A 24,486-nucleotide genomic window follows, 5' to 3' on the forward strand; every position below is an offset into this window, starting at 1 on the left:
TGCTACAAGTAAAAGTCATATATTAAAGATTCCACTTAAGTGAAAGTACAAAGGTATAAACAGCTAAATTTACTTAAAAGAAAGCCATAACATTGAAATACTCAAGTAAAGTAAAAGTAGAAGGCTACTTTAAGAGTGGACCTTGATCTTTTTAAGTATCGAGGCTTCATTGATCATGCCGTCTATATAATGGACGCATTGTCTTGAAGTTAATGTAATTGTGTGACTTCGACGACTTGAAGGCACGCGTTCGCGCCACATCGTTGCTGTGACTTCGATGACGTAACGCCGCCCGAAACCTCTCTGTCTGGAACGCCCTTCTTTCAAAAATTCGAGACGCGCTCTGATTGGCTGCCGGGACACGTGACCAACGGTCGCGGGAAGTCCTTTGCCACGCGCGTGATAGGAAGAGCCGTTCTTGACTCATTCAAAACTTTTTTGTAAACATTGGTATGGTTTAATTGCGGAAAGACTTGTTTCTGTGTTGGTGAGCCATCAAGAAGGTAGTGACTGATGCCGATACTCGACTGGACGGACTAGTTTGGGGATATGTTTTTAGTTTAACCTTAAATTCGGGACGTTGTTCTTGGTGAATACTAGCTAACTACTCCGGGGCCATTTCTCAGCGTTGGATGGGCGTGTTGGAGTTAGCAAACAACTAGCTAAACTTCTTCTGGGATGTTAACGGACCTTTAAGCGTCTCACGGCACTTTTGGGTCATTTTTTATATCGATACCTTTATTTTAAGGTAGTTAGAAGTCGATATATTTGTGTTTATTTGCGAGAAACGCCACTACAAACGGTAGTGGGGGTCCAACCGCGTGATTTTCCCGTCGACTACGCCGGGGTTTAAATCCTGAAAATGTCGAGCTACGGCCGCCATCGGCACGGATCTCCCTCTCCTAAAACTCTGCAAATTCGGCAAAAATTACAGTTTGCATGCAGCGACGGGGAGGATGAACCCATTGAGGACGTTAACAACAGCACCGGAGGAGAGTCTGGCTTCACGGAGATGGATTCCCCGATGCCAGTGCGACGGGACCCCGTCGACAAACGGCTAGAAGGGAGCAGCAGCCCCCTGAACCAGTCCTGCGGGGACGACGACGTGGAACTGTGGGACGAGGAGAGCTTCGGTTCCCCGTCTCACCTACGATCACCGAGCAGTGTTATCTCTGCCAACTGCTCACCGTCGCCGAGGAAAGCTTCTCGGCTGTACGGAGGGTCACCGGAGCGGCCCTACCTCCAGGACGACGGGGAAGGATCCAGCTCCCCGATCCCAGACTGCCCGGACACACCTCCACATAAAACATTCAGAAAACTCAGACTTTTTGACACACCGCACACGCCAAAGGTTATAATTTGTTTATAAAAGATTATATCAATGTTAAGAGTGTTTTTGAGATCACTGGCAGGATACACTTTCAGTGATCCAGATTTAAACTTTAGGTAACGTTATCAGTTTATGTAACCTTGCAGAATTTACTCCCATGTTTGCAGGGCACACAGATTTAAACTTTAGGTGTTGCCTTAGATTAGTTTAGAAAACACCTTCACAGAACATTTCAGAGTAACATTTATTCTCTAAATCTCTCAATCGTATTTCGCATTTATTTGGCTGCTTCTGGATCTTATCGTGTTGAATTGGAAAGAAAATGTGTGGAAAAAAGCAACTCCCAGTTTGTACAAACACATCGGGTCTTTTTTTGAATTCCAGGGGATGCTTTTGCTGTGTCAGTTAACCACAGTGACCCACTTAATGTACAACTGTACTCTTGCATAATGCTCCCACTGTAGTCAGCCAGCCAGATGATTTGGTGACCTGGAATTTTATGTCTGGGCATGTTTTTCTGTTTGTTATTGTATAGAATTACATTTTAAGCACCACATTCAAGAAATCCCTTAATACTTTATTTCAGAACCATATGTTTATTAACCAGGTTTATTCACACTCTTCATCAAGTCTTCATCACGTTTTTTTTTCACTCCGCTGCTGCTCTCAAGTAATTAACAAAGCACTAAATCTGTCTCTTATTCCTTCGCATTTTTCAGAGTTTGTTGTCCAAAGCCAGGAGCTCCGGCCCGGGATCCTCCAGCAGGAGGGTTGCCCTCTTCAAGAATGTGGAGTCTTCAAGGAAGTCAATTACAGACAGCAACAAGAGGCCGCAAACCCCTCAGGTCAACTTTAACCCCTTCACCCCCGACTCCCTCCTTATCCAGTCGGCCACACAGCAGAGAAACAGGAAGCGTGCACACTGGAATGAGTAAGTTTTCTGTCTGAAACGATTTGGTTTGTCTTGACAGGGATTAATCCCCCAAAAGAGAGTCTGTTATTTTGAACACCGATCAAACCCATTGTCCTCGTAATAAAATACGTTAAAGCCGTTAACTAAGTTCAGTGGGTTTGGCTGGGAACCAAGACCTCATGGTTACTGGTGAACTCTGCCATGTGCCTGTGAAGCTCCCAGTGCTGCCCCCTGCTGTCCAGAATGCGAACCAACCTCCTCTATTGTCTTCTCTCTTTCAGCTCTTGTGGAGAGGACATGGAGGCCAGTGACGGAGAGGCCGAGGAGGAAGTCTTGCCACCATCCAAGGTAATTAAATGTTCACGTGAATTGCATTAATTACATGTAATGATACACACATTTACAATTAAGAATATATTTTCTTTATTAGACACTTGTTACAGTTTGCACAAAGTTTCATCTCAAACTTTTTTTTAGAGCTGCAACTAATGAATGACATTTGCATTTTTGAATACTCTGTTTTTTGTTAGTAGATTGATCATATAGCCTATACTATATCAGAAACCAGTTTAAAAAAAAAAGCTCAAGTTGACATTTTAATATGGTTGTTTTTGTCCAACCAGCCATCGAAAACCTAAATATATTCAATTTACATCACTATTAAACAGAGAAAAGCAGCAAATCGTCCCATGGAATGAAAAATGCTTGGTATTTTTTTCTTAATAAATTACTTCAACAATACTTTAAAACGTTATTTGCGTTACTTTTTGATATTAACAAACGTCTGTTACATTCAAGCCATTGCCAAATGAGTTGCTACAAGCTAATTAAGACTATCGGCTCCACACAACTTTTTTTAATCCTCCGTGTCCTCCTCGCATACAAGCAACTGCATGCGCGATCACGGAAGGCTTGTATCATGTGGACACATCGACAGTTTGTCATTACTTAGAATCCCTCATGGGGGCGACAGAAACTACGCACTATGGCTTTAATAATAAACAGTCAATTATGGCTTAGTTTAAACCATACATGCAATGTTTTTGCACAGAGAGGAAGTAGAGATGTTACACATTAATAGTTACAAGTACAAAATGTGTCAGCAAAATCACTCCTCCATATACCTCTTTACATGTGGATTGATTAAAACCAGTTCACAGAGGAAACCTCCTGGTTTCAATGAATATGCTAACTGTCTGTTGTAAAGCAACTGAAAAATAGTTGATTTAAAAAAAAAAAAAAAACCGTAAATGTTTATAGTAAATGTGTTTTTCTGCCCTCAGAGAATAACCATGATGGAGAGCAACATGATGTCCAGGTACACCTCAGAGTTCCTCGAGCTGGAGAAGATCGGCTGTGGGGAGTTTGGTGCTGTGTTCAAGTGTGTGAAAAGACTTGATGGCTGCATCTACGCCATCAAGAGGTCAAAGAAACCTCTGGCAGGATCAGTAGACGAGTGAGTCGACTTCTTAACAATCTGAAAAAGTTACAAAGGATTACGTCGTCCTCTTAAATTGTCTTATTTTAGGGACTCATTATTGCCTGACGTATGATGAAGTGTTTTTACGAGAGAAAAAAGACTCAGGGCATAATTTCTTTCTTCATTTTCACTACAAAACGTACCACAGGCGTCTCTTAATTAAAACGGTCTGTTCCCCTCCTCCACAGACAGAATGCCCTGCGGGAGGTCTATGCCCATGCCGTGCTAGGCCAACATCCCCACGTGGTGCGTTACTACTCGGCCTGGGCCGAGGACGATCACATGCTCATCCAGAACGAGTACTGCAACGGCGGCACGCTGTCTGACGTCATCGCAGAGAACTACAGGCGGCTCAGTTACCTGTCTGAGCTGGAGCTGAAAGATCTGCTGCTGCAAGTCACACGAGGACTCAAGTACATCCACTCTACATCTCTGGTACACATGGACATCAAGCCCAGTGAGTACTTTAGGGTGTTAAAATAATACTAGTTGTAGTAGTGATAATTGTCAGTAGATTTGTGTAGAATTTTAGGCATTACCTTCTGCCACTGATGCAAGAAATTATACGGATAACACCTTGGAAGTATCTACATTTGTGTCTTTTTATGCAACAGAGCTAGACAAATTTGGGGTCAGAAAATAATGAAATGTTAACGTCTGTGTCCTAGGCAACATCTTTATTTCACGAAAGTCTGTAGCTGGCTGCGATGAATGTGATGAGGAAGAAGGACTGACCACCAGCGTCGTCTACAAAATAGGTATGCTGCTTCCATGGTTCTTGTGTGGTGACTTCAGGCATTTGTGTGTTTTAAAAAAAAAAAAAAAAAAAAAAATCTTTTACTGATATAAGTTGCACTCATTGTAAGAGGGCCAGCTTCATGGCGTAAATTTATTTTGCATGTGTTCCCTCTCCAGGTGATCTCGGTCACGTCACACGAGTGAACAATCCACAAGTGGAGGAAGGTGACAGCCGATACCTGGCCAATGAAGTTTTACAAGAGGTTTGTCTTTAAAAACTGCCTTTACTTTTGAATAAATTGAGCTTTACAAAGGTGATAACGTTTCTTCTTCTTGGTCTGATTTTCTTTTGTAGGACTACAGTAAGTTGACAAAGGCGGACATCTTTGCTCTGGCTCTGACTGTCGTCAGTGCCTCGGGGGCCGAGCCTCTTCCCACCAACGGAGACAAATGGCACGAGATCCGACAGGGAAAACTCCCCGCCATCCCCCAAGTGCTTTCTCCAGAGTTTCTCAGTCTTCTCAAGGTAACAGTCAACACTATAATATTTCTTGTGTTATATGCTGTGTTTTGCCTCCTGTCAATGTGTCTGTTGCCAATTATTTTCTAAGTCCTAAATATAGTGGTTGAAATGTTTATTTCACTCCTTATCCTGAGGCAATTCCATCCTGTTTTGACAGAGGGAATCTAAAACAAATTTGTATGTCACCTATTTTTGCTGTAAAATTGTCAATCGTGTTAGTTCATTTGAACCAAATTTAGTTAATGGAGGCATTAGGTGCCGAGACGATTAGTTAAACAGAAAAAGGTAATTTTAATACAATAATGAAAAAATGTTTCTTGTCTTTTAGCTGATGATCCACCCTGATCAAAGTAGAAGACCATCAACTTCTGAGCTCATCAAACACCCGGTGCTCCTCACTGCTGCCAGAATGAGTGCCGACCAGCTCCGAGTCGAGCTCAACGCCGAGAAGTTCAAGAACGCACTGCTCCAGAAGTAAGCATTCAAACACACAGAAAAACTATTGAACCCATTGTTACTTATTAGTAGGTGTTGAAGGAGACTATTGGTTAAAGTGGTTGGACAGCTCGTGATGCAAAAAAGAAGCCACAGAGAATTATTTTTGTGATGAAATGTTAAATATATTTAGAGATTCTGCTTTTCTAACACTAGATTTTTTTTATTTCAGAGTTGAATCAATCATTAGTAATCTTCAACTGTTTTGATAATCAATTGTTTCATCCATTTTTCAAGCTAAGATACCAGATAAAGTATTACCTTGTTTTGGAGGATTTTATGTAAAACTGAAACAAATAGTCGCTTTAATCAATTAGTTCTTCAACAGAAAATTAATTGTCAGCTAGTTTGATAGTAGATTATTTGTTTTAGTCTGGGTTTTTTAAGCAAAAATGCAGTGGTTTTACCATCTTAAATGTAAGTGTTTTCTAAGTTGTAAACTAAATATTTTTGGGTTTTGGACTCTTTGACGGACAATACAAGACATTTTAAAACAACACAGGCTCTGGGAAGTTGTGAATGCCGTTTTACAGACCAGATGATTAATCAATAATGAAAATAATAGTTGTTTGCGGCCCTAATTTTCTTTATTTCTTTGTTTAATGTAATCTGAATAGCTTGAGTTTTTGACTGTTGGTCAGGCAAATCAAGCAAGTTGAGGACTTTGACTTTGCAAAACTGGGATGAACAGCAGATTAATTTATAAGAAAACTAATCGTTAGTTGCATCCCTAATTCAGTCAAAGAAACTGACCCTGGCCTTCTGGTCTCATGATTAACTGTAACCTCTTTATCTTCCTCAGGGAGCTGAAGAAGGCCCAGCAGGCTCGAGCTGCAGCAGAGGAGAAGGTTTTGTCCACCGACAGGGTCCTGACCCGCTCTACAGTCCAGTCGAACCCCAGAACCTCCAGACTCATCGGCAAGAAGATGAACCGGTCGGTCAGCCTCACCATCTACTGAGACTTTAATCCACCCTGACAGAAAGTGAAACACGGAGGCTCATGGACCTTTTTAATCAAAACCAGTTTAGAAAAATCAACATCTTTAGTTTTTCTTTTCGAGGAGAACCCTGTCAGTCGTGGTGAAAGCTGTAGAACTTGAACTCATCTCGTTAGACTCTCATTGCCAACATAGTTCAGCCCTTTTTTCCCTGATGGATTTTTTCTTTGGGAAAAAAAAACTGTCATTCCTGAAAGGTAGTTACTTTACCTTTTTTCACTCTGTCATTCCTTAAGTTTTGCATAGACGTCAGGCTCTCTTTCCATTCCTGTCCTTGCACTTCCTTCGACAAAGCCGAAGCCTGATGGCAGCAGATCGAAGCCGCAGTGAAGCTCCCTTTAGTGTGATTGTACTTGCCTTGCGCACCTTACTGCCTGTCAAATGCCTGATGCTGGGTACCAGAGGGTTGGAGAACTGACGATTTCTGTGTTTGTAATGGAGCACTTTGGAGGCAACACCTGGAACTTGCCACATTTAATTTTTTTTAAAGAGAAAAAATAAAAGTAACCTGCTGCTATTGATGTTTTGTGTGTAAGGGTTTGGCCCATTTCAGGTTGGATCGTTCTAGAGGTCATTGGCTCTTATTTTTAAGTAGCAGGAACCCGCTCCCTCCATTTAATGTTAGTTCTTCTGGTCGGATTGAGAATGGATCATCATGAGGAAAATCATCCATTTTTGTTTTTGAAGTATCAAAACCAGTGAGCATCGTTATCATTATCTGTGATGAACTGATCCATAGTGTTTTATTTCCCCTGTTGATTGGTGCTGCCAACCCTGCCTGTAGCATTAGAACAATCATTGTCCTTTTCTTTAGGTTCACATGTGTTCTGTTTTTGTTTTGTTTTCACCCCATGATGCTCATCTTTAATTACTGTTTAGAAAAGTATTCCTCATCTTTTTTGTTGTAGTCTCTAACACAAAACAACCTTTCTGTTGTAAACTTGTAAATATGTTCTTTTAATAAATTCTCACCATCTACACTGTGGTTTTATGTGATTTTTAGAAGGAACGTCTCTTCACAAACACTGGAAATCTGTCAGATTACAGTATATTAATACAATACAGTACATACAATACATCTAAAACATCACTTTTAAACTGGTTTTCTCCCAGTTTGGCACAATTGATCTAGGTAAAAGCAATCTCCACCTGCATTGTTCTAATACTTACTGTATACTGTATGTACAGCATAGTTTTTCAAAGTGCATCCAGTGGGCCAATGGCAAAAATTTTGCGCGGCCCCTTAATGTGACATGAAATGCATATGCATTGCATTTTGCTTGTATGTTATAAAAAGTCATAGTATATTAATAAAAAGTCATAATAAAGTATATCGTAAAAAGTCAAATGTCATAGTATAGTATGTCATAAAAAGTAATAAAAAAAATTTGTATGTCATAAAAAGTCATAAGAATGTTATAGTATGTCACAAAAAGTCAGTATGTCGAAAAAAGTTATAGTAGGTCATAAAAAGTCAGCATAGTATGTTATAAAAAGTTGAAAAAAGTCATAGTATGTGATAAAAATGTCATAGCAATTATGTCATAAAAAGTCATAGTATAGTATTTCGAAATAAGTCGTGAAAAGTCAAAAATGTCATAGTATGTCGAAAAAAGTCATAATATAGTATGTCATAAAAAGTCATAGTATAGTATGTCCAAAAGTCTTAAAAATGTCATAGTATAGTATGTCATAAAAATGTCATAGTACGTAATAAAAAGTCATGAAAAACTATTTAGTATGTCATAAAAGTCATAAAAATTATATAGTATAGTATGTCATAAAAAGTCGAAAAAAGTCATAGTATGTGATAAAAATGTCATAGTATGGCATAAAAAATGTCATAAAAAGGTCATAGTATAGTATTTTGAAAAAAAAGTCGTGAAAAGTCAAAAATGTCATAGTATAGTATGTCATGAAAAGTCATAATATAGTATGTCATAAAAGTCATAGTATAGTATGTCAAAAAGTCTTAAAGATTTCATAGTATAGTATGTCATAAAAAGTCTTAAAAATGTCATAGTAGTATGTCATAAAAATGTTATAGTATAGTATATCATTAAAAGTCATAAAAAATGTCATAAAAAGGTCATAGTATAGTATTTTGAAAAAGTGGTGAAAAGTCATGAAAATGTCATAAAATAGTATGTCATAAAAAGTCTTAGTATAGTATGTCTAAAAAGTTGAAAAAGTCATAGTATGTTATAAAAATGTCATAGTATATTATGTCATAAAAAATGAAAAAAAGGTCATAGTCATAAAAAGTCATCAGTATGTCAAGTCATAGTATGTTATAAAAATGTCATAGTATATTATGTCACAAAAGTCATAAAAATGTCATAGTATATTATGTCATAAAAAGTCGAAAAAAGTCATAATATAGTATGTCATCAAATGTCTTAAAAATGTCATAGTATAGTATGTCATAAAAAGTTCACAGTATAGTATTTTGAAAAAGTGGTGAAAAGTCATAAAAATGTCATAAAATAGTATGTCATAAAAAGTCGAAAAAAAGTCATAAAATAGTATGTCATAAAAAGTCTTAGTATAGTATGTCGAAAAAGTCGAAAAAGTCATAGTACGTTATAAAAATGTCATAGTATATTATGTCATAAATAGTCATAAAAAAAGTCATAATTTGGTATGTCATAAAAAATCTCATATGCCAATGGCAGCCCTATAGATCCTTTACTAAAATAAAATAAATACTAATACCACACTGCAAAAATACTCTGTTACATGTTCAAGTCCTGCATTGAAAATGTCACTTAGTTACAAATATGCAAGTATAATCAGACAAATGTACTTAAAATATTAAAAGTAAAAAGACTCAGAAAATGCAGAAAAATGGCCCTCTCTGACTCTTAATTTTCTGTCATTTGTCCAATTGATTAATTGACTAATCGTTTTGGCTGTGCTTGTAAATTCTATTGGGCAGTTTAATTTATTATAAAACATCATATTTAATAAGCACTACCCACTGTGCAGTGAAGAAGAAGTAGAAAGTGGCTTAAAAAAAGACTGAACTAAAGTAAAAGTACCTCAAATTTGTACTCAAGTATAGTAGGCTACTTTAGTAAATGTACAAAGTTGCATTCCACCACTGGTATCAGTTTCAGGCGGTTTTGTATAACAGATAATGCATGTACATTCTTGACATGAACTTTGGAGAAAACATAAAACAAAAACAAAAAAAACGCCATAAAATGATAACTACACACCAGTTTTGTTGTTGTGTTTCTCTCTCGCTGAGCGGTGCTGCAGCTCTTCAGTCATAATCACGCATAAACACGCATGCAGCACACGCAGTGTCATGTGACAAATACTTTTCCTCATCGTGTCCAACAGAAAGTTGAGAGATTCAGAATCAGAGAGGAAGAGAAGAAACACACACACACACACACAGAGCCAAAGAGAGAAGAAGACAATAGTTTAATTTCAGCATTATGGCTTTGCGGGACGAACTGTTGAAGTCTATCTGGCACGCGTTCACTGCTCTGGATGTGGACAAAAGCGGGAAAGTGTCTAAATCTCAACTGAAGGTAATTTTATTTTTTACTTTACGCATCTTTTTTTTTGGTGTCTGAGCTGGTGTTTTTGGTCGAGCACGAAACTATCCTACTGGTGTCAATGTTTGGTAAATTTCGGTAAATTTAAAAAGATTAGCCTTTTTAATGTTGAACTTTTTTTCTTCGCGGAAAAACACCACTGCGCTTGTGTTTGTGCACCGACAGCAGATCCGCACCTGTTTGTCTTCACACTGATTGATTAAAGCAAATAATGCGACTTCCCCTTGTTTCGAGAAAAAAACACACACAAAAAGTACAAGTGAGTGGAGGAATATTGGAGTAAAAGAACTGAAGGTTAGAGGAAGAGTTTATAGTGGTTTCGAACTCATTAAAATATTATTTTGTCTTAGTTTGACATTAAAACTACCAACATCAACACCAAAACAGCACTGCTAAAGTGATGATATTACTAATAGAGATAATAAAGGATTTTGCATCGCTTAAGCTCATTATAAACTTTCTTTTGACGGTTTATAATAACATGATAGGATGAACAGTGGTGGATGAAGTATTCCGATCCTTTTACTTATAAGTACAAGTACTTAAACAACACTGTAAACATACTATGTTACAAGTTAAAGCCCTGCATTGAAAATGTTCCTGAAGTAAATGTATGTCAATTTAATCAGGAAAAGGTAGGTAAAGTATTAGAAGTACTCGAAGCTGAAAATAGCACCTGTGACTGTTCTATAATATATTATTGGATTTATAGGTGGTTGAGGTGGGGCTCATTTTGTATAGGACTGCAACTAATGATTAATTTCATTATAGATCAATCTGCTGATTATTTTCTTTATTAATCGGTTGTTTGGTTTGTAAAGATTCTGAAAATGCGAAATAATGAAATGATTAAAAAAATGACAAAGGAAAAGTAGCAAATCATTCGTAAAGCTGGAACCATGAAATGTTTTTACAACTATTTTTTTCTAACAAAACCTCATATTTTTATAGTTTTGTATGCAAACATCTTAATTTGTGAAGACTTGACTAAAGCTGTCAGATATGTAAATGCAATGCAGTAAAAAATGGAATATTTCTCTCTGAGATGTAGTGAAGTAGAAGTACAAAGTGACATGAAAAGAAACCCACTCATGTAAAATTTGATGTACAGTACTTGATGAATGTACCTGTTCCATTCCACCACTAACAATGATTAATCTGCCCATAGAGCTCATCTGTGATCATTATAATGCAAACCCAGTAGTTAGCCTCAGTGTCATTTTCAGCCTGAAAGCTAACTGGAGCATTGTCTCGTATTCATGTTAGATCATTTCACCTTTTCTGGCTTTTGAAGAGTAAACAAGTTAAATGTTGTTAATCACTGGGTCAGTATCAGTTAAAAAAAAAAAAAAAAAAAAAGTAAACTTTTTTTTGTATTTCCTGTGGATAACTCTCAACTTTATGACACACCCACATGTTTCCAGCTCTGTGCCAGCCAGACATTGTTCAGCAGTTTAAAAAAAGAAATCAACAATAAAGGTCAACCGTTTTGAGGTCAGCTGCCTCTGAATCTAAAGAGGAAAGGTTCATTTTTAGTTGGATTATTTTGCACCAAATAGACCAGAATACAATGCAGCTCAAAGACATGTTTTATGTGTTTAAAAGAGGTGAAGCTCCCTCTTCTCTGAATGCAACATGTTGACGAAAGGCAATCTTGGAAATACAGGAAAGCACAAAGTGTGCCAAAGAAATGTGTGTTCATTAGAACATTTCTGATTGACAAAGTCTTTCCTGACGTGTTGGACTTCTCAGACTGAAATCTACCAAAAATATCCAAGGGTCTTTTAAATAGCTCTGATTTAATTTAATATTTAAGATGGATACTCCTTCCATAGAGACACACAACGCCACCTGAAACAACACAGCACAGTCAGGTGAAACACTAATGAGTAACAGCTTTTAGTATAATGAGGTTACTGAACCTTGATAGGGTTACATACTTAACATAAACACCTGGATTTCTAGAAGAAAAGGAAGATAAATAATTAAGCTTTGTCCTCAGTGAAACAGAGGCTGAGATATCCTGACTTTTGGTCACTAATCCAGGCTTTCTGTAAAAAGACGGAAGACATAATACAACTTGTTTTTATAAGAGTGTGGTGCTCCTCATAGATAGTAAGTTGACTTTGATATGTTACATTTGTTGGAGTGCCTCTTTAAAGTGCTCATATTATGCTCATTTTCAGGTTCATAATTGTATTTAGAGGTTATATCAGAATAGGTTTACATGGTTTAATTTTGAAAAAACACCATATATTTGTTGTACGACACATTGCTGCAGCTCCCTTTTTTTCACCCTGTGTGTTGAGCTCTCTGTTTTAGCTACAGAGTGAGGCATCTCACTTCTGTACCATCTTTGTTGGGAGTTGCACAATCGCAGTAGCTAGGTCAGGACTACTAGCCAGTCAGAACAGAGTATGAGGGCGTGCCATGCTAGCAGCTAGGCGAGCATTGTAACGTGTGTTACAAAGTGACGCACGTTCATCACGGAAGTAAAGGCTGGACTACAACAGAGCTGTTTGTGAACAGTGTTTTCTGTTTCTCATCCCTTTGGGGTGGACTTTGAACTTTTTCACTTTGTCAACCTATAACGTGCACAAAAAAGATATATAACACAATAAAGGAAAGGGGTAAAAGCCAAAAAGCATAATATGAGCACTTTAAGTCATTGAGTGATGAATAAATATTTAAACTTTTAAAAACAAATAATTGGCAATCATTTTGACAACTGTTTATTTAGTCATTCATGGTTCCAGCTTCTCAAATGAGAATATTTTTGCTTTTATTGATTATAAACTAAAATGTTTTTTAGGATGTTTAGGCTGTTGGTTAGACAAAAGGAGAGACATCACCTTGGACTTTTTTTTGCTAATTTCTGACATAGAATAAATGATTCATTGATTCATGGAGAAAAGAATTACCAGCTGTTGCAGCTGAAGGTTTAATGCTGAGAAAAACACTCAAGTGTGTCGGCTGGAGAATACAAGTTTTTAAGAGGAAACCTGCGTTACAAACGTTGGCTTTGGGGTTTGACTTGAGCATGACGTGAGCATTCACCAGGCAGAGTGGGTTCAACACCTGTTGAGTAGCATTATGAGAAGTTTAGGATCCAGTGTTTTTGGAGCTTGATTCATAAAAGGGACTACCAGTCAGGACACCTCTACAGCATAAAATACATTATGAACATGCTAGTGTATTCTTTCAAGGTCTTCCTTTTCCTCCTCTCTTGGAAAATAATCAGTTCCAACACTTGCATTCTTCTCCTCAAGTATCTCTCTGCTACTTTAGTAAATGGCAAGTTATTTAAGTTTTGTGGCGATAAGTAAAACTTTACAGATTAGATCATTTTGTTTCATATTCTAATTAGTTTATCTATAATAGTAACACTTTGATAATTCATTAAATATTGTAGTCAACATCCTCTGGTTCCAGCTTCTTAAAGGTGAGAATTTGCTGATTTTCTGTTTTATGTAATTGTAAATTGAATATTTTTGGGTTTTGGACTGTTGTTTGGACCTATTTAAAGAGGTCACCTCGAGCTTTGGAAACTTGAGACGGACATTTTTCACTGTTTTATAGACTAAACAATGAATCTATTAATTGAACTAATTGACAGATTATGTGAAAAATGAAAATAGTTGTTGGCCAGCCCTTTAATTGATGATAAACAGAGGATTCTTCCCTCCATAATTCCAGGTGCTGTCCCACAACTTGTGTACAGTGATGAAGATCCCACATGACCCCGTGGCGCTGGAGGAGCACTTTAAAGACGACGACGAGGGTCCTGTCTCTAACCAGGGGTACATGCCGTACCTGAACAAGTTCATCCTGGATAAGGTATTGAGAAGTTTCAGATGATACTCATGACTGAGCAGCACATAACCAAGGCACACAGCATCAGGAAGGGGTCAAATGCAGTGCACACAACGGGATTACTAAATTACAAATTAACACCACACAGAAAACTATTTTTATAACGGATTAATCGGTTTGAGTCATTTTTTATGACAGTACACTGAACAAAACAAGACATTTGAGGACGTCATCTTGGGCTTTAGGAAAAACTGATTGAAATTTTTGGTTACACTTGAAGGTATCTACATAAGAGTGACATGACACTGTCATGAATGTGTCATAAACATTATAAACAAGTCATAAACGTTTATGACATAACGCTTTTATGACATAACGCTTCTTTTAGTAAGTGTCATTGGGTTTTGTCATGACAAGTTAGAGTTAGGGTTAGGGTTCATGTGTTCATGACAGTGTCATGTCACTCTTATGTAGATACCTTCAAGTAAAGTGTTACCACATTTTCTGACATTTTATAGACCAAACAACTAATTGATTAAATTAAGAAAATAATCGACAGATTAATCGACAATGAAATGAATTGTTAGTTTCAGCCCTAGAGAGAGGAAACAATGATGGTCAACGGTTTAGACATCAGATTTCTTTTAGGCAAAGTTAGTCAACGCTTTCTGCTGTACATAACTCTTCATCTCTCTATATGGAGAAAGATACTTAGAGAATGATTTTTTTTCCCCTTTTTTTAAGATGATTTTTTTTGGCATTATAAAAGCCTTTATTATTAACAGGAGAGCTTTAGACATGAAAGGGGAGAGAGAGGGGAATGACATGCAGCAAAGGGCCACAGTTCGGAACCGAACCCGCGGCCGCTGCGTCGAAGACTAAACCTCTGTATATGGGAACGTGCTCTACCAAGTGAACTACCCAGGCGCCCTTTCCCTGGGTTTTGCCTCTCATGCAGGCAGTCCCCCCCCCCTTATTGTGTGGGCATACACAGGCTGAGAGGTTTTTCTCCAAACAGATTTCAGGCATGAAAAAGCAGCTACCACCTCCTCTATGTGTTATTATTCTTTATAAGTTACAGGTGACCACGTGTAATAATGTTCTCCTAATCAGACACAAGAGACCTTTGTTGTAAAAAGTGATTATAAATAGTTCGTTAATCAATAATACAGCAAAGACTTACTTGACATCTAGTTCAGGAATTGAGTTGGTCCAAAACTGCATTATCATCTATTAAACTAATTCATGGCCACGTAGAGTTTATCTGAATACCCCAATGGCTGCTTGTACATGTTCTTATACCTACATTTGTTTTCTTTCATGTTTCTCCTATTTAAATGTTATTTGTTGTCTCATGACGCAGCAGATCTTCATTGAAGACGCTGGTAACAAACCATTGATGGACGCGTAGTATTAGTTTATTGTGCTGGTGACGAACTCTATTGTGTCCATCAGTCATTGTGCTCTGCTAAGCTCAGACAGCAACACAAAACCAGTTTTTGACCTCTGAGTCGGCTCATTCAGCTCGCTGTCTGTCCCTCTGTGATGATGTCATAACGGGTCACTGCATGAATGGAGTGTTAATTGTTTTAGCCTGGAGTCAAGTAAAAGTCAAGGGAAAAAAAGCTTTTCGGTTTTGTGATGTCATTAGCAGCAATTAACTCTAATAGAATTCCTGCTGGCTGGTTGGAGTTCTGGTCATATGATGTCTTAACGATTGAAATTAGCAGTTGCTGAATGGCTGTTGCCATGACAACCGGTTTGCAATTCTCAGAACTTTTGACCTCTGATTAGGTCTTCTTTTCTGAACTCTTGTTGTCTTAATCTCTAGTCCAGCAGTTTGGTCAGGTAAGGAGTTTTTACAGTCATTCCTTGTTTGATTATTGGTTCGATGGTGTGCCACCTGAATAATTAATAGCATAATATGATCCATCTTAAGCATTGTGCCCTCTACATACCCTCTACATATAGTTGAATTTCTTATCTGCAAATGTTGGATTAGCTGCAGTTTGGAAAGTCTGTCTGATGATTGATGTGTTTGTCTTGGGGATAAGAGACTTCCTTTTTATGAGCTTTTCTTTGTGGTGCTTTTTAAAGTTTTAGTTCTATTAAGTCTGGCTTATCGGATGTACAGTGCTGGGATAAAGACTGGGATGTTAGGCTTTGTCCCTCCCCCTCCGCTATCTGTTATCTATTTTGCAAGGGCACTGCTTAGCGCCGCCCAGGACAATTGTCATTGGTTTAAAGAAAAGAAAACAAGCCAGAGTGTTTTTTTTCCCTCTATCCCAGAATGTTAAGCGGTGTAGCCAGACCATATTTCAGCGCTGACACAGCACTGTGGAGTTAGGTCTGGCAATGGGAGATATACCATAGATATACAAGTTCTATACAACCTTTATTTAATCAGTCACAAAAGTCTAGACATCACTAAAGAGTTAAACTCTTTTTATGAAATTTTAAAGGATTGTGGCACTTTGCAAGTGACACCATGGTATCATGGTTTAGTCCTGTCTGTTTTTGTGATAAATATGTTGCACAATCAGACTTTCCCTCAGAGAGATCTTAACTGGGTATTGTGTGAATTTCCTGTTGGAGTTTGTCAACGTTAAACACGCAGGCAGCTGCTGTCGAGTTCTTATGATTAATGGTGAAACTTTTTAACCAGAAATGATTCAGCTGCCTTTTTTACATTCAAGACTGCAAGACTGTTTGATTGTTATCTTTAAAGTTAGTAGTAGTAACTAATGATACATTACTAACTAGTAAAGTTAGTATGCCTTCCTTGTTCTGGCTCTTAAGACACTGCAGGTATATTTAAAGAAAGCTGTACGACTTGTTTAGCTGCCAACGACATTGCATCAGTTCTGTGTGTGTGACACAACAACACTCACTTTAACCCCTAACATACAGTGTGCTCTTTTTCCCTTTTAAGTCACTTTTAAGATTGTTAAATTGTCTTAATCCACACTGTCTAAAAACATTGTATATTCATTCAAAGCTACATGATGGTTACTCTGAATGACATATTCAAACCCAAGACTCCCATGTTTTGTATGTAAATATTCGGTTACACTTTACTTGAAGGTATCTACATAAGAATGACATGACACTGTCATGAACATGTCATAAACATTATAAACAAGTCATAAACGTTTATGACATAACGCTTCTGTCAGTAAGTGTCATTCGGTTTTTGTCATGACAAGTTATGGTTAGGGTTCATGTGTCATGACAGTGTCATGTCACTCTTATGTAGATACCTTCAAGTAAAGTGTGATCAAATATTCTAGATGTCTTGTGCATCAATCTATACACATTTCCCCTGAAATTCAGCCTGGCATATTTGGTATCTTTTAAAACTTTGGGATCTCCACTAGAATTTAAAATAAAGTTTGGTGGATTTGAGCTAAATTTGGCTGCACAGCTTGAGTTTGTAATGACCACCTCACGGGTGAGTCACACTGACATTTAAGAGGTTAAACTGCCCTCTGACTCTCTAACAGAAACACTTTTCTTTAAGGAAATGTAAATTCTGGATTTAGTTTCAGTAGGACAGACATGACGTCATGGGCAGACGTCAATAACCCCCCTAACACACGCACTCTACATACTTTTCCATACACACTCTTACACAACTATCCCACCCACCCATTGAAGTGGAGGTGACCGGCCGTGGAGAGCGAGGAGGGAGCGGTCAGTACATTCAACTGCTCTCACGCCTGAGGAAACTCCACCCTGTGTGTGTGTGTGTGTGTGTGTGTGTGTGTGTGTGTGTGTGTGTAAAACTGAAATCTTTAAAAAAATAAATACAGAAAAAAAATTCTAAGTTACACCTGTGTGTGGTACAGATGGGACGTAATCAGTGGAGGATTGTAACTAAGTACATTTACTCAAGTACTTGAGAATTTCTATTGTATGCAACTTTATACTTTTACTGTGCTACATCTCAGGGAATATGCACAGCACTGATACGTTGCCATATCTGTGGACACAGATGTGTCAGTGTGGTGTGATTGTGCAGCTCAGTGACTCGACACTAAAACACTGAAGACTGTTGCTTTGGCAGCTGAGACGTTGAAGCTCAGGACTCAGCACTTTGTGGTTTGCTGGAGCGTTGCATTTTACTGAAACAAGTGGCCGTCTGTGACCCTGAAATACCAGTGATCATTCATCACAGTCAGCAGCTGCAGAACCTTACATTGTTGTGGTGGTGTTGTCAGTGGTTCTGATATATTTCTAGCCTCTTTTTTTATTTTAAAAATTGTTTTGTAATTTGGATGAACTTGCCCTTAAAACGATATGGCAGTTTATTAGCTACACTTAAAACTTATGAATTGAAGTGGTATTTAGCATGTGTGCGTGTGTGTGTGTGTGTGTGTGTGTGTGTGTAGTGATTCTATAAGCAGATGATGATGTTGATTTTTATTGTGGTGGAGGCAGAAAATCTCCAAGACAGATACCTCAAAACATGGACAAATAAAAACAAAAACTAACTGCTAGATACGACTAAAGTTAAGTGAGGAAAATATCATCTTGTATCTCCAAAATGTCATCTTTTCATAAGGTAAGAAAACAGCCCTATTTTCAGCCTTGTGGCACTACATTTATCAGATAATCCAGTGGGATTTCTAATGTTTATGTAACATAAGGAGGAGACGCCCCTACAAGAACATTTAATCCTTCAGTTTATTCTGTTGGCCCTACCAACACCTGCAGATTGTTTTAGTAATTTTGTACTTTGGAGCATTACATTTTTTTTTACTCATTTCCCCTTTTTCACAATGACTTCATTTTATATCATGTCTGAACACCTGTCTGTCCCCGTCACTGCTGGTGAATATTTAATTTGCAACAACAACCTTTGATAAATTGCAGACAATCCTGTTCAACTGGTAACGAGCCTTTTCATTGTCTTGCTGTTTATTCCATTCAGACACCACTTTGTCTTCATTTAAGTTTTGCTCTTTAGAGTTCTGTGTGAGTTGTAAATGCTTCTGCAGGTTTAAGGATGCCGGAGATAAGGCTGGATCCTGAATCCTAATGAACATGTGGCAGTGGAGAAGGAGGGGAGGCAGCACTGACAAGGCTCTTATTGTTTCAGTGTAGCGAGAGAGAGATGGACGGAGTGAGAGAGGAATAGAAAGTGTGTGTGTCAGAAAAGAGAGGGATAGAGTGAGCCACGAGGACAAAGAAAAACAAGACGAGCATGACACAACAATGTTAGAAGATGAACAAACTACACTGCTGTCATTGTTGCAGTCAGTCTGTGCTTACTCATTCAAAACCTCACGTCTAAAGGCCCTGACACACCAGGCAGACGGCAAAGAACTAGTGGCGATGAAGGCCGACTGTGGCGTCGCCTCATGTCTCCTCACATGCCCTCACCTCGCCTTTGTCTTGGCCAAAAAGTTGCACTTGAACACACGGCCAAGACTAGTAGTAGAAAACCATAAAACGTCTAAAGTGTGTGGTAACGATTGATTCCAATGCTGAGAATTTTTCACGTTTAGAATAAAAAACATCCATAGAAAGTTCTTAAATCACTCCTGAAGTATAATGAACTTCTTAACCTGAGAATGTATCGTGTCCAAGTCTTCATAATAATGTTGACCATATAATGTCACTACACTTTTAACATGTTCCTTTTTGAAGCTTTGTTAATGTTTATACATAGCCAATGCCAAGTTCTTCAAAAGTTAATATGCAAATCCATGATGTATTATTTGAATTTTATTCCACAACTTAGGAGCGCAGCTCAAGTTTAGGACTTGCAAAGTACACATACCGTACGTAGTTTTTGCTTTAAAGTGTCGAGTCTCAAAATCCTAATTTTTGTGACTTGAGTCTGGCTTGTAACTGTTAATTCAGTGCACTTCTTTGCCAGTTTATTAGCCAAACCTGATGCAGTCTAATACAACAACCCTCCTATCAATCCTACTTTCATGAAGGTCATAATGTTCAGTTTATCTTGAAACTGTTTTAAAGAGCTGTTGATTCAACTGCACGATCATTTTGGAGATTGCAGTGCCATTGAACTGTTTTGTGTTTTGAGCTTTCTAAAATTTAGTTGACCCTCTTTGATGTATAAAAAATATGCCTAAATACACAGCCATATTTTGGTGAAAGCACTGTATTTATTTTTATATATATATATATATATATATATATATAGAGCATATGGATGGGCAGCAGTGAAGTATATTATGCTGCAGGAGTGGTTTGAGAAGTGCTGTGAAAACCTACAATATATTGTAACTGATGTACATTCAAGCTGAACCACAGCTACTAATTAGTTTTGGAAAAGAATATTAATTGAAGGACTAAACCACAAACCTTTTTACAGCTAACATTGATTTCTGGGTGGAGAATCACTTTAACAGCCAGTACAGGTTTCCACACAGGCACAAACCCTTAAATTAACACAATAAAGAGTTACATAAGATCCTGTTTGCCTTTTGAAAAGTTCACTCCAACTGAAGTTTATTCACTTGGGCTGAATGTCTCTCTTCTCTCACAGAGCACAGAACATTAAAATAAATGCCATAATAACTACCATGACACAACCCAGGATATTCAGGTTTATTCCCAAAATGCTCCGCCCATCCGGCCCGTTATAAGAGCCAATCAGCAGAAATCAGCGATGTACGAGAACCGGACCGAGTAGCCTACAGAAACAAACTCACACTCACAAAGTGTGTGTGTGTGTGTGTGTGTGTGTGTGTTTCCTCTTAGTGAAATGATCTGAGTAAATTAATCTGTTTTTATTGTGAAGGGTAGACAGAAGAGACAGCATTATGGCAGCGTTTTTTTTTCTCAACAGTTTAATTGGCAGTTTATTAAAATACAATATCCAATATTGTCTAAACTGCAAATTCCAAACGCCAAGTTCGTTGGGTACCCAGGAAACCAAGTGTGAACTAGATTGGATGAATGGTTCATGAGATATTTCAAAGACAGACGCGCGCACACACACACACACACACACACACACACACACACACACACACACACACACACACACACACACACACACACACACACACACACACACACACACACACACACACGCTTTAAGGTTTTTGAAAATGACTGGATTGCCTTCAGTGTTCTTGTACAAACAAATGCAAATATACATGTATATATGCAGCAAATTGAAAAAAAAACATGCTCCAGATGTCTTCACTCATGGATCCCGATGAGAACCCAATGAGATTTGATGATTTTTAATTGTGAGGTCTGTTTAATTTCATTTCATACCCTCTAAATGTTTGTTTTCTATTTTACTTAAGAGTTAGAAATTCATTGGAAAAGACACTTTAATGTTCAATGTAGTGTGGGAACCCTGGGCTTGTTCAAATAAACTGTTACAGAAAGTTTTTCATTGTACAAGATACAAGAGCCAGTGATGTATAATGAACAGGTAATTCATTTGTTCATGTTATCACAGCTCACATACTTGACTTATCAGCATCTGTTTCAACTGTTATGTATGTTATCATAATGCGTGCATGCATTTGTGGAGGAGAACGTGTTGAGCTATGAAACAGATTCTGCATTGCTGGCTGCTCAAACCACAATTGTAACGACTGCATTGTTTATTCTAATAGTGGAGTTTTTGAAAAGACAAATTTAGTAAATTCGTAAATGTGATGCTTGGTGAGTTTAGTTTCAGGGTTCACTTGGTATTCAGATCTGTGAGCGTTGGTTTGTTTTTTTGGTGGTGGCTTGTTTGACGGGACGACTGCCAGCAGGGCGAGATGTGCTTCTCATCAACACGACTGCACAGTCGGCTTGCCAGGAGTCTCCATGGAGACGCTCCTGTCCACCGGCTCGAAGAGAACATTTTCTCCTTCACAGCACCGATTGTACCTTTTTTCAAGAGCTTTTGTCCCATTTTGCTCTGGAAATTCAGGATATTTCTTTTTTTTTTTTCCTCAAAGAGACCATGTTTCCTTTCAAACTGGTTCTCATGCCATCTCTCTGGGAGGGAAAATATACTGTCACATATAGAAATAAAAAAAAAAAAAATATATATATATATATATAAAAATATAAATAATATAATATAAAACCAAAGTGTGCATGTGGTCTTCACTGGTGGCTCAGCATGTCAAGTTGCACTCTGTGTTTTTAGGATATTGTGTGTTGGAGACATTTAGTTCACCATTCAGGATTTCTAAAGTTGTAAGCGATTAATGATAAATGGGCTGCCAGGTTGTGAAAAATCCCTTTGTCTGGTCTTCATCCTTTCTATTTGATAATAACACAGTTATTACACATTTATTAATAAATCACTTCTATAAGTTATCAATAATTAGATTTTGGTCCATATCTTGGCAACCCTTTTCCAGTCCAATCAGTCGGAGGGATTTTTCACAACCTGGCAACCCAGAAGTTAGAAGCCTAAAAATGGCCTAAAAATCCTTTAGTTTATCCTTTTATAATGAATTAAGAAATGATTAACATTAATAAAGCCATTAGTTACAACTTGTAAACCCTTCATAAAAAGGTGACTCATTAAGTGGAAAGTTTTTCTTTTTATTTACCTTCCTCTACCTTCAGCAGTGGTTCCAAAATTGGGGGTCAGGACCTTTTTGGAAGGGGTCTCAAGATAAACCTGACTGGTTGTGAGATGTATAACAATAATGAACAATAATAATATGTTAATTATTTTTGGACTCTATAATCTTAGCTTTTTTTTTAATCATTAAATACTGAATAGTGTTCCCTCTTCGGGTCTCTTAAAAACTATTCAAATGGGCAAAATAAAGGCAGAATCCAAGACTCACAGCTATGAAACTGATACTTTAAAAGTTAAAAGCCATAAAGGTTGGGAGCCACTGACCAACATGTTTCACCCATAGAAATGTCAGAGGAAGAGGGAATGTTTGCCAGCTCAGGGGTTTTGTTTCTGTGTCTTCTGCTTGACGGTCTCTTTACAAAACTGCTTTCTAGAAAAACAAACCGACTCACCAGAGTTGTTCTGTCGTTCTGCTCTGCCTCAGGTGACTGATAACTTTGACCGTCAGGACTTCAACAAAATGTGCTGGACGTTGTGCTTCAGGAAGAATCTGGATCAAAACCAGCTGTTAATCTCCAACGACGACGCCTTCAAGATCTGGTCCATCTTCAACTTCCTGTCTGAGGACAGATACCCGCTGACCATGGTCACTGAGGAGGTGAGTGTTAATGGAGACGTTAAGGAGCGGTATTCTACTATTATAACAAGTTGGTATTAGACTACTTTGCAGTGGTGGAATGTACCTAAATACATCTACTTTTAAGAAAGACACATTTAAGGCACTTTACTTGAGTATTTTCTTTAAATGCCACTACTACTACTTCTACTCCACAACATCTCCGACACTAACTGACTGAAAACATTGCTGGCTGCTCCCTTAAAAACCATAACTAGCAGATAACAAATCTGAGCAAGTTGGGTTCAACAGCCCTTGCATAACTCGGGGCCAAAACAACATCTGACTGTAGCATTGCATTCAGTTTGTGGAATATAAAACATGTTGTGTCTATTTTCGTTTTTGCCAAACACCTTGATACATATTTTTTTTATTGCTGCAAAGTTCTTTATATAACAGTCTGTAGATAGAAAAGTTTCTTGATTTTAGATTTGTCAATGTCTGATCGAACGGTAAGTAAACAAGCCGGACAATGTGACAGAATATTTGATGTTCAATAGTTGGATGCCCAGTCCAACCTCAGAAAAACTTGTTTTTAAGGCTGCTGTCAGTGAAAGCTGCAGTTTGTTCAATGCTCTAAACACTTACATATTTTTCTTTCAAACTCCAGAATTGTATATTCAAAAATGTTGATCTTGGATCAGTGTAAGCTGATTTTAGATCCATACTTAAGGGTCCTAATTGATCCACTATCAACTGGGTACTAACTTTTAAACTGGCCGCGTACTGGCTGCTGAATCTCCTAATTTAACATGCCATTAATCTTCCCCAGTAACTGTCTGCTAGATCTTTACATTGGAAAAGCACTTCCTCAGAAACAATTGGTTACTTGTCAAAATGGGGGCAGTTATTAAATGTTGTCAAATTGACTTCCCACTCCACTCATCATTTAATTTGGCTTTTGCTTTATGGGCTTTACAGATCATACAGACACCAACTCAGAACTGGATTTCAGTTGTACTGTTGTACATGAGGTGCTTCACTGTTACAGTAACTGGCCAGTTGAAAAATGTCTGTTGCTCAAGAGCAGAAAAGGAAGTTTCCAGCTTCCTGTTCTTTTACAAACGCTAGAAGATTTATTGTTGGGTACAACAAACATCAGAGCTGAATCACAGGAAGAAATGTAGATTAATATGCTCCAATCAGCCCATGTAGAGATGACAAGTAGGAAAAATACAGGACAGGGACAGTTGTCTTTAATATAAATGAACAGTTTAAATAAAAATGTAGACAATGTCATTGTTTTCCTTGTGTTTGACGTGTATGTTTGTGCACTACCAAATGCTCTTGTGTTTGTGTTATAACCCCGCATGTGTCTCCACGCACAGATTGAGTACTTCCTGCGTAAGCTGACGGAGGCAATGGGGGGCAGCTGGGTGGAGGAGCGTTTTGAGGACTATAAGATGCAGCTGAACTCGAAGCAGAAGAGT

General features: G+C 37.9%; 2 protein-coding genes across 3 annotated transcripts in view; both read left to right on the forward strand.

Annotated features, from left to right (window-relative positions):
* The first annotated feature begins 355 nt into the window (after window positions 1-355).
* On the forward strand, window positions 356-7,462 carry wee1 (WEE1 G2 checkpoint kinase). The gene is made up of 10 exons (XM_031295282.2): window positions 356-1,351; window positions 2,050-2,261; window positions 2,525-2,591; window positions 3,527-3,699; window positions 3,912-4,180; window positions 4,392-4,481; window positions 4,639-4,724; window positions 4,817-4,987; window positions 5,313-5,458; window positions 6,282-7,462. The coding sequence occupies exons 1-10, from the start codon at window positions 863-865 to the stop codon at window positions 6,436-6,438; spliced, it is 1,860 nt and encodes a 619-aa protein (XP_031151142.1). The 5' UTR covers window positions 356-862; the 3' UTR covers window positions 6,439-7,462.
* Window positions 7,463-9,793: 2,331 nt separating this feature from the next.
* The window catches only part of swap70b (switching B cell complex subunit SWAP70b), a 34,932-nt gene continuing 20,239 nt past the window's right edge, over window positions 9,794-24,486 (forward strand). For both annotated transcript variants that reach the window (XM_031295284.2, XM_036003285.1), the window contains exons 1-4: window positions 9,794-10,019; window positions 13,743-13,883; window positions 22,865-23,038; window positions 24,385-24,486. The exon at window positions 24,385-24,486 is cut by the window's right edge and continues 126 nt beyond it. In XM_031295284.2, coding sequence (XP_031151144.2) covers window positions 9,924-10,019; window positions 13,743-13,883; window positions 22,865-23,038; window positions 24,385-24,486 — 513 coding nt within the window. In that variant the 5' untranslated portion in view covers window positions 9,794-9,923. The remainder of the gene's footprint in view (window positions 10,020-13,742; window positions 13,884-22,864; window positions 23,039-24,384) is intronic.

Source organism: Sander lucioperca, chromosome 7 (assembly GCF_008315115.2).
Source record: "Sander lucioperca isolate FBNREF2018 chromosome 7, SLUC_FBN_1.2, whole genome shotgun sequence".
Classification (NCBI taxonomy): Eukaryota; Metazoa; Chordata; class Actinopteri; order Perciformes; family Percidae; genus Sander; species Sander lucioperca.